The 16,818-nt window shown below is 52.5% G+C and overlaps 1 protein-coding gene across 2 annotated transcripts in view; it reads left to right on the forward strand.

Moving 5' to 3' along the window:
* The window catches only part of MLANA (melan-A), a 39,814-nt gene extending 22,996 nt beyond the window's left edge, over nt 1-16,818 (forward strand). The window contains exons 2-5 of one of the 2 annotated variants that reach the window (XM_084899610.1): nt 9,164-9,263; nt 11,412-11,508; nt 15,066-15,179; nt 16,271-16,818. In XM_084899610.1, the coding sequence (XP_084755736.1) occupies nt 9,187-9,263; nt 11,412-11,508; nt 15,066-15,179; nt 16,271-16,339 (357 nt within the window). In that variant the 5' untranslated portion in view covers nt 9,164-9,186 and the 3' untranslated portion in view covers nt 16,340-16,818. The remainder of the gene's footprint in view (nt 1-9,163; nt 9,264-11,411; nt 11,509-15,065; nt 15,180-16,270) is intronic. The other variant, XM_084899611.1, reaches the window with a different exon arrangement.

Below are 16,818 nucleotides of genomic sequence, written 5' to 3' on the forward strand. Positions count from 1 at the left end.
CCAAAAAGACAGCCTCTTGCTCCATTGTTTCCCGTCAAAGATGGTGGTGCTGCTTAGTCTAGAACCAGCACGTCCGTCACTGGCCTGAGCGTGTCAGGACACCAGCAAATGCACGGCCAGCGTGGGACCTGCACCACGAGTGGGAAGAACTTTTTGGAGGCGACAGGGACCCCGGGCTCTGGGCCGGGCTTTGCAACAGACTTTGTGTGACCGGGCGGGCCTCTCTGTGTCTCTGCCTCTGCCCTCGGAGGAGCGGACTTAACACCTACAACTCACGGAGCCAGCCTGCCGTCCCACAGAGGGCAGCAGGCAGGGCTGGGTGAGGTCTGGTGGGAGGGCGGGCAGGCGGGCCCCTGTCCGTAGAGCTACGACCCCCAGATTGTGAGGCCGAGAAAGTTCCCACCAAGACACGGTCTAGCAAACCACACCTGGCCCAACACCGAGTGTGTCACCATGCCCGACGGACTGGCCCGAGGGCTGCGGGGGGGGGGGGGGGGGGGGAGGCAGCGTGAGGGACACCCCAGCCTTAGGGAAGGGGCGGTCCAGGCCTGGGCTGCTCAGACGGCTCCTGGGAAGCTGTGGGAGGCTCCAGAGCTGGGATGGGCTTTTCTAGGGCTTCTCCTCATCAGCCTCACTGCTGCCTGGGCCAAATCACCGAACAAAACCAACAGTTCTCCAACGTTCGCGTGTGTGAGCATCACCTGGAGGACTTGTTAAAGCAGATGGGGCCTCCTGTCTGTTGTTTTTTGTTGTTGTTGTTGTTGTTTTGTTTGTTTTTAATATATTTTATTGATTTTTTTACAGAGAGGAAGGGAGAGGGATAGAGAGTTAGAAACATCAATGAGAGAAACATTGACCACCTGCCTCTTGCACACCCCCTACTGGGGATGTGCCCACAACCAAGGTACATGCCCTTGACTGGAATAGAACCTGGGACCTTTCAGTCCACAGGCCAACGCTCTATCCACTGAGCCAAACCGGTTTCGGCAGGGTGAGTCTTTAATCTGATACGACTGGTGTCCTTATAAGGAGCCACAGACACACAGAGTGAGGTCAACCCCCTGTGAAGACAGACGCAGAGAAGACAGACAGAGAGAAGACAGACGTGGGACAACCGAGGCAGAGACTGGAGTGATGCATCTACAAGCCGAGGGATGCAAACACCAGGAGCTGGAGAAGCCAGGGCTCTCCCCAGGGTTCAAAGGGAACACAGGTGCCTGCAGGCTCTTCTCTCAGAAAGCAGCACGGACCAGGGAGGCTGCTCAGGGAGGAAGCCTAGCCCAGTGGTCGGCAAACTCGTTAGTCCACCGAGCCAAATATCTACAATACAACGGCTGACATTTCTTCTGAGAGCCATATTTTTTAAACTTAAACTTCTTCTAACGCCACTCCTTCAACATAGACTCGCCCAGGCTGTGGTACTTTGTGGAAGGGCCACGCTCAAGGAGCCAAAGAGCCACATGTGGCTCGGGAGCCGCAGTTCGCCGACCACGGGCCTCGCCTGTGAGCCCCATGTAACTTGCCGGCCCCCACTTGCCGAACGCCATGCAGGGGTCCTCAAACTTTTTAAAGTGGGGGCCAGATCACGGTCCCTCAGAGAGCTGGAGGGCCGGACTATATGAACTACTAATTCCTACTGTAACACCTCGGCTGCGCTCACTGCCCAAAAAACCTGGCGGGCAGGATCAGACTCCTCTGCGGGCCGCATGTGGCCCGCAGGCTGTAGTTTGAAGACCCCTGCATGATAGACTGCAGTGTTTCCCAACCTTCTCTCATGATGAGAATCACCTGGTGGAGTTGTTAAAACACAGATTCCTGAATCCCAACTAAGAAGTGCTAAGCTAGAATTTTTGGGAACATATAGATAAAATTGTATACTTAACTAGTGCTCTAAGACAGATTTTATATACAGAGCACTAAGTTAGGTATGCAATTTTACCTATATGTTCTCAAAAATTCTAGCTTAGCACTTCTTAGTTGGGATTCAGGAATCTGTGTTTTAACAACTCCACCAGGTGATTCTCATCGTGAGAGAAGGTTGGGAAACACTGTGATAGAGGATGGCTCTGTCTTCGTCTCTCTTGCCTCCCTCCCTTCTTACTCCCTCTGAAAACGTCTCCCTCCCCGTTCCGCCGTCCTGGAGCGAGTGTTAAACCCCACACTCCCGCACCCCGCCCAGACCGCTCCGTGCCTGAGCAGGGGCTTGGCACGCGGCCCACGCCGCCCAAACAAGATTCTCCGAGGAATCTGATGATCGTTCGCAGACGAACAAGGATGGACCTGGTTAGAGCTGATTACGTTCTAACGGCAACAACTGAAAGATCACCCGTTAATTCCTTCTACCTGTGTCCACAGGCCTGCTCAGTCCTATTCCTGCTTCAGACCTGCTCTGCTCGGACTCCGGGGTTTTTTTTCTGTTTTTTGGGTTGGTTTTTTTTTTTGTTTGTTTGTTAGTTCTGTGGGGACCTTCGGAACCTCCCTTATATCCTTAAGCAGCCTGAGTTGCGTTTCTGTTGCTAGCAACCAGAGAGCCCCACACAAGAGCTGACGCCATGCCAGGCACACGAACCCTCGCCCCCAGCCTCCCCGAGATGCGGGTAACGAGTTCCCGACCTGCAGGCGGAGAAACCGAGGCGGCTGGGTGTCTTGGGTAGTTTAGGACACACAAGCAGTCCTCGCGGTGGCCAGCCTTCGGACCAGAACCCGAAGCCCAGGCTGCCTCCTGCCCAGCGCCCCACGCCCCCAGCCCAGCGCCCAGAGCGCCTGCCCGTACGAGGTGCCGTTTACAGAACGTTTTCTCACACAAGCTCACGTGTAAGCCTGGCAGCCACCGGGAGGAAGATACTTTCATGACCCCAAGCCTGGTCAGCCCCATGTTTCCCCCCCTTAAAAGCCTTTCTGAGACTCAGCACAGGCCGCGGGGAGGTCCGACAGCCTCGGCAGGACCCCTGGTGCCCGGAGACTCAGGCCCAGGCCTCTGGAGTCTGAACTTTCTTTCCGGGACTCCGAGCTCAGCCCGGACAGAGCTGTTGGCCGTCCCCCAAACCTGCCAGGCCGTGGGGCGCCTCTGAGCCCTCGCCCACCGGGAGTCACCTTCCCCTCTCACCCCAAGTCCTGGCCGGACTGCCCCTCCACCTCACGCCGTGAGCCCTGCTTACCTTCCCAGAGGCCAAGGAAGCCTCTTCCTCCGAGAACCCTCTGCGGTGCCTCCGGCCCCAACAGGTGCCACAATGCTCCCGCTGTTTCCTGGGCAGGAATCCGGGGGGCATCCCCGTGGGCACCGAGGTTGACGCCTCACTGTGTTCCACCTCCGAAGTCCTTCCAACGCAGCTCTGCAGGCCCCCCCCCCCCCCTTCACAGACACTGGCCGGAGCGGCCACGGGCGGCCTGAGTCCGTCTCTGACTTCCGGGGGCTCCTCTCTGCCAGGGAGCAGCGTGGGGGCTGGGAGCAGCCTCTGTGCTGTGTGTGTGTGTGTGTGGGGGGGGGGGGGGCGATGCTGGCCCTCCTGGGACGACTTTCCCACCGGAGTGTCCCCCAGCTCCTTCCCGGGAGCCCAGGCCGAGGCAGCAGAAGCCACGCTGGCTCACGTGCCTCAGGGACGAGGGGCTCTGTTGTCCCCCAGGTGCCCCCCGGCTGCTGGGCTTTCCTGGTAGGCGCCCCGGTGGACAGGCTGCATTCTGTCTGTCTGTCTGTCTGTCTGCCTCCATCGCACCACAGCCTCCACCTTCGGAGCTGCTCCGCCCGCCCCCCTGGGCTCCAGGCGGGAGCTCCGGGGATGAACAGCCGCTCAGGCCACAGCTGAGGGGGGTTGAGGGGATGAGCCCCCATCCCTCCCTCCCTCACAAGGCTGTCAGCACGTGGACAGGAGAGTCTCAGTGGGACCCGCTTTTCTCAGACGCCAGCAACTTGCCAAGCTCTGTGCGGGGTGCTTTTAGATATTTCTCATCTAATGTTCACAGCAATTTTGGAATTGTTACTTATTGCCATTTTGTAGGCGAGGCTGAAGCTCAGAGGTTACGTAACGTGCCCGAGACCTCACAGGTGTAACGGGAGCTGGGGCTGCAGGCCATTCTGTGGCCTGAAACCCTGCAGCTGCCGCAGGTGTGCCTGCCTGTCCCCTCTGCCCCCTGCCCCCTACACAGCCGGCTCTGTGTGCTCCACGTCTCCCGCCACAGCATCAGCCCCACTTAGAGCAACGTCCTTCGTTGGTTGTCACATTCTGGAATTTTCTGTTGGGGTGTGTGCGAAGGAGCGAGAACTCACTGTTAGGTCTGATCAAGTAATTGAATCCATGCCCCCTCCCCTGGGAACGGACCTGTAGGCCACCTCACAATGGACATTCCCTTTCGCTTCGCTCACATTCCACTTGCTGAGAGCATTATCCTTCCTCTGCCGACCTTCCCAGGACTCCCAGGGCCCTGACCGCCCAGAGCAGCGGTCGGCAAACTCACTAGTCAACAGAGCCAAATAGCAACAGCACAACAGCTGTAATTTCTTTTGAGAGCCAAATGTTTTCAACGTAAACTTCTTCTAACGCCACTTCTTCAAAATAGACTCGCCCAGGCCGTGGTATTTTGTGGAAGAGCCACACTCAAGGGGCCAAAGAGCCGCATGTGGCTTGCGAGCCGCAGTTTTGCCGGCCACGGGCCCAGAGAATTCTCCGCCTGCCTAGAAAAGCCCGCCTGGAGTCCTTTAAGATCTCTGAATTCCCATCGCTGGGGGTTGCCGTCATTTGGGGGCTCAGCCCATCTGGTGATACAGTAATAATGCATTTATAATCCCTCACCACCTTTGGCCTCCTGCACGCCTCCTTGGGACACCCTGACACTCACACCCCAGAGACACACAGATTGAAAAGAGGAACTGCAGGCAGTTTGGACTCCAGAGCCCCCGGTGGGGGGATGGGGGAGGGGGTATTGGGGATGGAGAAGGGGGAGTCACTGGGAGTGGGGAGAGTGAGGGCAGTGGGCCTGGCCTGGGCTTCTCGGGACAGAACGGAGGCTATGACGATCTAAGGACAGTGACCAGCACTGAAGAAGGGTCTAAGTCCCAAGGAAGATGAGTGCCGTGGGTCCTGGCCCCAGAGCACTGTGAGCAGGTGGTTTTGAAAAGATCAAAGAGGCATAGTCTGCAATCAGTGCCCCGCCCTTACAGCGGCTTCCTCAGGTGGGCTTGTGGTGCCACCAGGTGGCAGCAGAGCGCCAGTGAGTGGCCGGCCAGGTGTGACTTGGCACAAGCTCTGACCCAGGAGCTGGGACCTGGGAGGTGGAGCTGGGCCAAAGGGGTCATGGGTCAGGCAGCCTCCTTCACACCATGTGGCAAAAGTTACTCTGTACCAGACACTGTGTCAACACGGGGTGAGCATGACCTCTTTGCACTCACACCCCTAACCTTGGGAGTCGATGCTTTTATTAAAAGCTCTAAAAAGAGATGCCGGCAATGAGGCCCCAAGGGATTTATGATTTGCCCAAAGTGACACAGATTGAAGAGATGATGCGCAGGCAGGTGGGACTCTAGGGCCCCTGCTGTCAGCCTGGGGGGCGGGGAAGGGGAGGGGCTGTGCTGTCACACGTCACTGGGAAGTGTGCGGGGTGAGGGCAGGTAGGGCCTGGCCTGGCTTGGTCCTAGAATAGAGCCTGGGTCCCAGGCCAGGCCAGGCCAGGCCAAGGAGAGTGACGAGGAGCTGAGCCAAAGGGAACTTGGGGGGCACTTCCAGGAAACAGGATGTGGTAGGGTTTTCAGGCTGAGGTTCCTTGGGAACCCTATTCGAAGAAGCCACACCGGCCAATCCTGGGCACCTAGCCCTGACAGGACTGGGTACCCCAGAAGCTGCGAACCACTGCAAGGCCCAAAGAGAATCCTTGTACAGCCTGACCGGGACTTTCTTGCTGAACTCCAAAGAGCAGAGGCCCTGGAGAGTATGTCCCAGACAGGTCACCGTGTCCCCAGTGTGCTGGGTCTGGGCCTGTACCCCCCTCTGGGGGGAAGGGGGTCATGCCAGCTGCTCTGCGGTCTCCATGCTGGAACACTGCCCGGGCACTCAAGGCCCCTGAGTTAGCAGCCGGCACCAGGGGGATGGACTGAGACTGGAAGCTTCCCCTTCCCCTGAGACCCAGCTCAGCACCTCCCTCCTCATTGGTCTTGCTGCCAGGCATCCAGGGGCCCAGCTGTAGGGCCCAGGTTCACACAGACCTGTGGCTTCTTGGCTCAGAACAGTACTTGCCACGGGCCTTGGTGAGAGTTACTGGGCCTTGCCCCAAGGCTCAGCTGGAAACTGCTTTCCCCTAATCCTTGGACACCAAGAGCTTGCTCCCTTCCGGACGTTCGAGCAAAATCTCCTGAATCAGCCTCAGCCCCGGGAACCCAGGCCACGTCACGTTCTATTATTCCGCCTCGGGGCCTTCGCACTGCTGCTTCTCTCCGTCTGAAATCTCCCTCCGTCTTCCTGTGGCCGACTCCTCCTCATGTAGGTCTCAATTCTCCATTTACGCTTCCCCTCCTTCCCAGAAAGGCTTTCCCTGTCTCCCCTAACGGGAGGGACACCCCTCCTTCTGTCCTGCCTCCCCCTTGCCGTTCCCGGCGATGATTACCCAGGATGCTGCAGCTGAGTGTGTCCTCGCACAGGACAATCCCAAACGTTCCCTGGAAACCCACAGGGTTTGGCAGGCGTGAGGCCCTCCTGTGTTAGGAAGGAGGACGGAGCGGCCATTTAGTCTACGTGCTCAGGCGTGAGAAGGCTCAGGCTGCCTGGTGCTGGCGGTGTTTTGTCTGGTTTGTGGAGAGCTGGTGAGCAGAGGTGGCTGTCCGTCCCACGGAAATGCTTCTGGCATCGGCACGTTTGATAATCAGGGTAGAACGTAGTGTCCCTGGTCCAATCAGCCCTGCTCTCAGTTAGATCTGCCTTCAAAGAGACATTTTTATCTGCTTCTCCCTGGGGGCGGGGCAGTTATCTCTGAGAACATCACAAAGAAACCAGGGAGCTCAGCTTAGGAAGGTTTAGGATCTTCTATGTCCTCTTCTGGGCCAGAAGGGGGTGGGCCTAGAGACGGTCTCTAGGTCTAAGCCTGAAGGCTCTTCAAGCCTTGGAGGCTCCATGAGAGAGGATGTGAGGGGCCCTGTTCCATTGAAATGTTAGATAAATAAATACATCTCTTTAGTAAAAGATATATCTCGTGCAGTGAAAGGGACATATTTATACTAGTGTACGAGCCACAGTTCATCATTTTTAGAGTACTGAAATTATTGTTTTGTTTTGTTTTTTTCTGAAATTCAAATGCAACTAGCATCCTGTATTTTAACCTGCGGCCCTACAGAAGAGCTAGGGCCCTACCAGCGTTGAAAATAAGTGGCTTCCCCAGCGCGAAACCCTGGGCCGAGGGAAACAGAAGCCATAGTGAGCCCTGACATTTTGAGGGGAGGAATGAAGTTGGTTTCATTCACGCCAATTAAGCAATCACAGATGACCCCCTCAGAAATCCAAACTCCTGACTAACATGAGACTCAGGACCCGGGGGTGGGCGCAGGGAGGGGGCGGGAGATGAGGAGAGGAGAGGCAGTCCTCACACACGGCAGCTGCAGTCGGAGGACGACCCCATCCAGAAGGTAAGAGCATCGCCTTCTCATGCCCAGGGGGGTCTGTTCCCGCAGAGCAGGGCCGGTAGCCTGGGGACCCCCATCCTCCCTCATCGCCTCCCTGATGCTTGGCCATCACAGAATTCCTCCTCCCTGTCCGTAATTCTCCAACTTCTGAAGGTTCACAAAGTCTCCTCTCTGGAGGCTGCCAAGCAGCAGAGCCGAGGCCCCAGGAGAGCCCACTGGGAGCAGCAGCGTCTGTCACTGGAGGGGCTGCTTCTCCTGGGGGCACTGCTGTCCCCGCGCCTCTCCCACGGCTGTCCCTACGCCTTCCTCACGGCTCGGAACTGGAGGCAGAGATCCACCCAACCAAGCTGACCCAGGATGAATGGAGAGCCGTGTCTGTGATTTTGAACATGGGGCACACCCCTACCTCACTCCCCTGAGCTGATCAGCGAGCGAGTTCAGCTGTAATTTCTCCTTTACCACTGGGAAGGGCTCATTATACCGGCAATGCCCCCATGGAAGGGGTCATGTGGTGGATCCCCCACTCTGCCTCCCACTTCTCTCCTGCTGTTCCGAGCAGGCTCATTAATATAATTCTGTGGGGACCAGACCTTTGAAATTCATGAGAACAATAAGAGGAGAGGAAAATACATAATGGCAAGGGGAGAAGAGAAACCGCTGCTGGGTTTTAACAAGCACACTTTAATCACGCCCACTGCCGTTCTGGAGCTTTTTGTCTGTTTGTATTATAGATTAAACTTTGTCTGTTTGTATTATAGATTAAATTTGTATTATAGATTAAATGCTAGTTGCATTTGAATTTCAGAAAAAAACAATACTCTAAAAATGATTAACTGTGGCTCATTTATTAGTATAATATGTCCCTTTCACTGCACGAGATATATTTTTTTATTAAAGAGATTATTTTTATTTATCTAAAATTTCGATGGAATGGAACCCTCACATACACAGGCATCACACACACACACACACACACACACCCACACCCACATACCCACACACACACACTTTAAATCCCAGTCATGGGACTTGAACAAGGGAGAAGCAGAAATTGTGGGGTGAATGTGGACCAGGCACCTGCTGGGGTGGTTTTCTTTGTTGAAAAGTGGGCTGGGAGGGTGCTGTGCATGGCCACACACACTAGGCCGTCATAGCCTCCTATGTGTCCAGGGATTGATATAAAGTTATATCAATTCCTCGGGCCAAGGAACGGGAATAACAGAACTGTGTTTTGCTTGTTTCTCTGCAGTGTGTTACACAGAGTCAAACTGAAGGCAAATGAAGAACACCCCTCCCCCCCCCAAAAAATAGTAATTTAATTTGAAAGCATTTTGCTTTTGTTTCTTCTTTGAGCTTAATTTCCAGTTGGTGGAAGGAAGGCGTTAGGAACCTGAGCCATTTCCACTCGGCAGCAAGGACAGAGGCAGGCTCACGTTCTCTCACAAAGAGCCCCGGTCCCGCTGGCTCCCGGCCCCCTAGCGGGAGTGTCGGTGGGGTCTTTGTGAGAGGAGGAGGGGGATGCTCTGGATGTGTTACATGACGCCTGTGTGCCTCTGCTGTTAGGTGTCCTGTGGTCCCCAGGGAAGATGCCTGGTGAAGAGGCCCAGAGTGCCTACGGGTACCCCAGGAGAGGGCACGGCCACTCCTACATCACCGCTAAAGAGTAAGTGCAAAACCTTGGCTAACACGCTTCTGCGTTCCCCCGGCACCGCCTGTCCATGAATCTCTGCAGTGCTTCTTTCTCCCGAGAGTAAAAGGGTTTTTGCAATGAAGCGAGGAGACCTGAGGTCCCAACAAGGGGCTCACACTAGCTCTCTGAGGCCGAACGGGCAAGGTGGCAGGAATGGTACAAAGTTGGATCTGGCCATTTTGGCCTGCATTCTGGGCTCTGCAGCCTTTGCTGTGGGTTTCCAGGCCGAAAAAAACATGTCTTGAAGCAAGTCATCTCTTCCCTCGAGCCACGTTCTGTCCACGCCTCTCCGGGTCAGGGAGGGGGTCTGCAGGCAGAACGAAGGTGAGTGGCCACAGAGCAAGTGAGGACGAAGGGCAGGTACGTGATTCCACCTGCAGCTTCTCCAGGGCGGACCTGGCCGGCAGACCCTTCGCGCCAGGACTGTCCTCTGGAAAGGCGTTTGGTGTTTTGAACCTGTGAGGCGTTTCTGAGAGCTAAGCATTGTATAACCCAGTGTTTTTCAACCTTTTTTGGGCAAAGGCACACTTGTTTCATGAAAAAAATCACGAGGCACACCACCATTAGAAAATGTTAAAAAATTTAACTCTGTGCCTATATTGACTATATATAAAGTAATTCTCTTGAATAGGAATCAAATAAACACAGAAAGTATTTTATAATTACTTTATTATGAAATATTAAGTAAACAAAATAGTGAAAAATTATAAAATTCTTGTCTTGTCTGCACCTACGGCACACCAGGCAACACTAGTGTGCCGCGGAACAGCGGTTGAAAAACGCTGGTATAACCCGCCCAAGATGCTCTTCTTCCCTTGAAAAAAGTCTTGTGATCTCGTGGGAGAGTTAGGCACGAGGACGGATTTCACCGGGGCAAGTGCCGTCATGGGAACTCGGGCTGCAGGGGCGCTGGGCGAGGCTGGGTGAGGTGGCAGGAGGGGCGCCCGCCCTCGGAGGGGGCATTCCCACAGGACAGGCCGGGAACCGTCTCCTCAGCGGCCTGCGGCAGCTTCCTGCGAGCCCGCGGGCCCTTGGGAAAGAGCTGTAGACAAATCTCTCCTGGCCTGAATGAGCAGGCCCAGCCAGACAGAGTGGGCACATCTCCCCAAGGCCCCGCGGGGTTTCCTAATGACCCTCCTGGCCATTGGGGTGAGGTGGGCCAGTGTCGGGAAAATTGTCCCCAGAGCCACAGGACACTCTCTGGGGGCCCCGCTGCACGTGGTTATTAAGTAGGATGCTGCTTCAGCTTCTGCAGGATGACTCAACAGACCCCATCGCTGTGAGGCCTCAGGAGAGGGGTTCTCCCAGGTGCGAGGGCGCAAGTCGCAGGAGCTTGAAGAGATGAGGTGTCCTAGGTGCTGCCACCCCAGAGGCTGATTGGGGCGGGGGTGGAGGGGGCAGGATCTGCACTTTCGCACACCTCAGGCGACCCCTCTACGGATTGGGGTGACACGCTGAGGCTCAGCCCGGCTGGGAGTGGCTTTTCCTGGGGTGTGTGGCATGGGCTGGTGATTCCGCTCTCGGTCAGCCCCTGGGGGTGTGAGTGTAACGTGACTGTGTGCAAAGGGCGGGAACAGAGCTCCCTCTGTGCCTTGGTGCCCGGGCTTACCCGCTGACCTGGCAGTGGGATCGGCTGCCTTGGTCACAGGGCTGCCGCTGGCTCCACGGGGCAGCTTCATTCCAGGAAGGGGGTCGGGCAGAGCACCGGGCCAGGCGAGGGGGGCTGGGTCTGCCCCAATTCTAGACATGAGCGCGGCGTGTATGGGGCCAGTCGCTGTGAAAGCTGGCCCTGCCACTTACCTGCGTGCAGCCTGAGGCACGTTACCAGCCTGAAGTCTTGGGGTGTCCGCTGCAAAATGAACATCCTACCTACCTCAGAGATTGCCATGAAGGTGGACTAAAAGCCCATATGTGGGGGGCCTGGCACAGACTGGTGCTCAGGGAGTAGCCCCTGAGGTGGTGGAGCTGCTGATGAGTTGTGGTGGGTTTCGGCTGCATGATCTATGAAGTCAGGGGCTGGCCTGTAGCATCTGTCAGAGCCTTATCCCGCCCTGGCTTCCCTCTGGGAGGTGGGCCCTGGGGAAGGAGTACCAGGACGGGTCTGTCTGTCTCTTGGGCCAGGATCGTGGGGATTGGCGTTCTGACGGTGATCCTGGGACTGGTGCTGTTCCTCGGCTGCTGGTACTGCAGACGGCGAAATGGATACGGGAGCCTGAAGGTTGGACAAGCTCCGGCTGTCGGGATCCACCCAGAGCCGCGGCCCCGCTTCCCCTTCTTCCTCTGAATTTCTGGGCAATGGGGTGACATTCTCATGATCCCCTCTAGCTCTGATCCTCGGTCCTTTCTCTACATTGTACTTCTTACTACTCTTCCGTGGCCTCTGCCCCGGCATCAACCCAACCAGGAACTTGGCCGCTCTTTGGTTCCGCCCGGAGCAAACGAGCGCTGGCCGTGCTGTTCCTCCGAGCATGGCCAGGGGCTCCTGCACGCCAACCCCTGGGGGTTCTTGCTGAAATGCAGATTCTGGGGCCAGCTCTGGTGGCGAGACCCAGGAACCCTCGTTTTTAATATGCACACCATGGTAGGTGAGAGAGCTGAAAAGCAAAGAAAAAGAACAAAAGCAATTATTGAGTAGAGCGAGACACATTGAATATTACTTTTCTGGGATCTGGGGAGGAAAGCAGGGCCTCCTTGTGTGCTCATGTCATTGGGGCCCTTGTGGGTGATTGCTTTAAGCCACTGCACGTTAGGCAGTTTGCTCTGACAGCGGACACATGGCCTTTGCCTTAATTTGCTGAGGTTTTATGTAGGATTTTCGCACACACTTTCCAAAGGAAGATTAGATTATATTTTCTCTTCTTTTTCCACTGTCCTTGCTGTCTGCTCTTCATATCAACATTACACAACCCTTTAAAAAAGGAGCTGGCATGTGTTCCTTTTTTCCCCACGTTTCTGAAAGCATCTGGGTAAGTCTGACATTATTATTTTTTCTTTAACCTTTGATTAAAAAGAGACAGCCCTGGCAGGCTTGGTTCAGGTGTTAGAGTCTCAGCCCCCACACCAGAGGGGCGTGGGTTCCATTCCCGGCCAAGGGCACACGTACCTGGCTTGCAGGTTCGATCCCGCCCTGCAGGTCGGGGCTCTTTGAGGAGGCAATCCATGTGTTTCTCGCACATCGATGTTTCTCTCCCTCTCTTCCTCCCCGCTTCCTTCCACTCTCTAAAAATCAATGAGGGGCACCGAAACCAGTTTGGCTCAGTGGTAGAGCGTCGGTCTGCGGACTGAAAGGTCCCAGGTTCGATTCCGGTCAAGGGCATGTACCTTGGTTGCGGGCACATCCCCCGGTAGGGGGTGTGCAGGAGGCAGCTGGTCGATGTTTCTCTCTCATTGACATTTCTAGCTCTCTATCTCTCTCCCTTCCTCTCTGTAAAAAAATCAATACAATATATTTAAAAAAAATAAATAAAATTAAAAATCAATTAGGGGGGAAATGTCCTCGTTCCTTGGGCTAAGATTAAAAAGAGAGAGGCAAAATAATACATATAAAGAAGATTAGGGTCCTTGTTCAGGCTGGAGTGTAGGACTGCAGACTGTGCTGGTATCAGCCCCATCCATCTGATGCTCCTCCTCTTCCTCCTCCCTGGGAAACCTGCCCGGATGCCTTTCTCAAGCAACCTGGCAGACAGACCCGGGTGGTCTGCCTCTGCTCACGGAGGAGCCGAAGAGCCGCAGATCCCCTGCACACCCTCCCCGTCCCCGCCTCCCTCCGCCACAGAGCATGCTGCTAACACCACACTGGCTGGATCTGGCTCACAGAGAGGTTTAAAAATTGAATTAGGTGCTAACATTGAAAGTAACCTTTTATATAAAAAATCTTGATATCTAGTTTCTCTTAAAAAAAGAAAAAATCAGCCGAAACCGGTTTGGCTCAGTGGATAGAGCGTCGGCCTGCGGACTGAAAGGTCCCGGGTTCGATTCTGGTCAAAGGCATGTACCTTGGTTGCGGGCACATCCCCAGTAGGGGGTGTGCAAGAGGCAGCTGATCAATGACTCTCTCTCATCGATGTTTCTAACTCTCTATCCCTCTCTCTTCCTCTCTGTAAAAAAAAAAAAAAAAAAAAAAAAAAAAAAAAAAAAAAAATCAATAAAATATTTTAAAAAATTTTTAAAAAAATCAAAAGATCTGGGGAAAACTGGCTGCTCCTTCAGATGGGACATACACTTCCTCCTTTCCTATGGCCTCACCTGACCCCCTCCATTACCTGCCTGCTCCTGTCCTGTATCTGAGGATGGCCTAGTTGCACTAGACACAGGCAATAAGAAGATACATTGTTTGTGGAGCTGTGGTTCTTGGTGTGGTCCTGGCCCAGCAGTATTTCCTGGGAACTTATTAGAAATGCAAATTCGTGGGCCTCATCCCAGGCTGCCTGAGTCAGAAATTCTGGGTGTGGGCCCAGCAATGTGTGTAGCAGGCCCTCCAGGGAATGCCAATGAACGCTCACGCTTGAGAACCATTGTTGTAGAGAATTTAACAATAATAAAAGCAACTAAAGGATAGTCTGTTTTTTATTATCACAAACTGCCAACAATATCCGCGATTAAGGACTCCACCTCACCAGGCTGGACCGCTCCTGCAGTCTCTACGTTAGTTTGTGTCTCTGTCTTGTACAAACGGTTTCCATCCTATCTTAGGAGTGAGGAGCATCACCCTCTAACCCTGTGCGAAGCCCTAAGCTTTTAGCCACCTTCCCCCCAATAACTCAGGGTGCATCGCTGAGCCATAGGCTGACTTGTCATCATTGTTGCAACTTGACTTGGCAGCCCAGGGCCACGGCCACAAGCACAGCGTTTCTGTCACAGTACATGCATGCAGAGTGTTTGAGATATTTTGCTGTCATTTTGCAAAAGGCAAAAGCAGAATGTGTCCCTGCTGTCATGTGATCATATGCGTGTCCTCACTGTCATACCAGCTACTGCCTCACTAGTTCTGATCTATTCCATTTGCATTTTTTTTTTAGAGAATATTTTATTTTATTTTTTAATATATTTTATTGATTTTGTACAGAGAGGAAGGGAGAGATAGTTAGAAACATCGATGAGAGTCATCGATCAGCTGCCTTTTGCACACCCCCTACTGGGGATATGCCCGCAACCAAGGTACATGCCCTTGACCGGAATCGAACCCGGGACCTTTCAGTTCCCAAGCCGACGCTCTATCCATTGAGCCAAACTGGTTTGGCCTTTTTTTTTTTTTTTTTTTTAGATTCACTCTTTTTCTCCTTCCCTTTAAAAAATAGTCATTGAGCATGGCCTCCCTCCGCCACAGAGCATGTGGCTCAGTGGTTAAGCATCGACCTATGAACCGGGTTTGATTCCTGGTCAGGGCACATGGCTGAGTTGTGGGCTTGATCCCCAATGCGGGGATGTGTAAGAGGCAGCCTATCAATGATTCTATCTCATCATTGATGTTTCTATCTCTTTTTCCTCCCTTCCTCTCTGAAATCAAGAAGAAATATTTTTACAAAAGTCATTGACAACTGGGTATCAGGCACTGTACTAGGTGCTTTGCCTTTAGTTAACTTCTGCAGCAGATCTGAGAGGTAGATGGTGTTATTTTCATGTTACAGATGCAAAAACTGGAGTTCAGAGGGGAAACACAGTATATGGCACTACCAGGATGAAAACCCATTCTTAAAATGTCACCTGCTTTCTCATTTATTTAATGGGCTCAATCATTTCTTCTCACGCACTGATCTTCATGAATTCACATTTCAGGGCAAAAGCCGTTACGTTGGTATTCAGCGTGCCTTTACAGGAGGATGTCCACGTGAGGGACTCGGTCACCAGGATAGAAAGCTGCCTTTTCTAGAGAACAATTACGAACCTGTGGTAGGTTGAGATCCTGCATGTTGGTGTTGTCCTGTATGGCTGCTTTTAACTCAAATGAGTAAAATTATTCCTATTTAAAAAGCAGGGACAATGTGAAATGTATTTAATACTACTGAACAGTGCACCTAAAACTTTGAAATAGTAAATTTTATGTCTATTTTACCATAATGAAAAATAAGAAAGGTAAAAAACAAGGGAAGCACAGAAATGTTCTTGGACTGTGTTTTCTCATGCCCCCGTTTTCCAGGTCAACAATGAGAGCTTTACATGTAGGATCCAGAGGAAGAACTTGGTTCTGGATACAATATCCTTTTGTCTTACGTTTTTAGTGTATTTGTCTATGTCCTGAACATAGATATATTTAAGGGAGAAAATAAAGGACCTGTTATTATTTGTACAGAGCTGTGCTACCCACTAGGGTACATACTAGCCACATGTAGCTGTTGAGCACTTAAAACACAGCAGTTTGGATTAAGATGCACTCTATCTACTACATACCAGATTTCAAAGACCTAGTATGAGGAAAGGACATAGATAACTCATTAATCATTTTTATATCGGTTACATGTTGAAATGATATTTTGATATATGGGGTTAAGTGAAATATATTAAGATTAATTTTACCTGCAGTAAAAATGCAATGTATTTAGTGCTTGCAAACAGGGTTCAATAATTTATTAGTTAGGGTTTGGGACTTCTACTGACAAGGATATTCTATGTATATAAGGTATCCCCCCAAAACTATACACCCACTTTGAATAATTATAAAGGCAGTGTTTATTAAAATGCATTTTCAAAAGCTGAGCTATCAGCTACTGAAGTGTGTGCACAGCTTTAGGAGATGCCTAATATGTAAGTTTTTGAGATTTTGGAAAAGCCCTTAGCCCTATTTTTCTCTGCTCTTGCCCCAACAAAGTTTCAACATACACGCTTGTGAAATTTAACTACGATTACGTACCTTGTTGGATAGAAATTAGATGTGGACACTTAAAGGCTCAGTCCAGAGGAAAAGTAGAGTTATGTTACCTCATGGCTGTCCCAGAAGCATGCTCTGTGGCCAAGGCCCTTTTCTCCCTTTCTCCTCCTCCCAGGTTCCCAATGCCCCGCCCGCCTACGAGAAACTCTCCGCTCAGCAGTCCCCACCACCTTACTCTCCGTGAGAGCCAGCGAGGCCCCCGAGAGAGGCTGACATGACTCGCCTCGCACTTCGGATTACACTGAATGTGGACGTTGAATGTTCTGCTTCGGGATGCTGTGGAAACGGTGTGCATCATCACTAACAACGAGCTGAGTGCTAAATTCTTACCGTGTTTCCCCGAAAATAAGACATCCTCCGAAAATAAGACCTAGCGCATGGAAAGATAAGACATTCCCTGAAAATAAGACCTAGCACAACTTTGGGAGAAAAAATTAATATAAGACACTGTCTTATTTTCGGGGAAACAGGGTAGTAGGGAAACTAGCAAGACTAACTGAGGAAATGATGAAACATGTTAAAATGGAAAAACGTTGTCAATAAACCTTTTGATGCATGATACTATCTGTGCCAGTAGTAATGCTGATACATCTACGGTGTTATTTCTGGAGGGACAGAATGTAAATGTGTGTTCTGGGACCACTCAATTTCTTTTCAGTTGAA

This window comes from Pipistrellus hanaki (genome assembly GCF_964339955.1).
Source record: "Pipistrellus hanaki genome assembly, chromosome: 11".
In the NCBI taxonomy this organism is placed as follows: domain Eukaryota; kingdom Metazoa; phylum Chordata; class Mammalia; order Chiroptera; family Vespertilionidae; genus Pipistrellus; species Pipistrellus hanaki.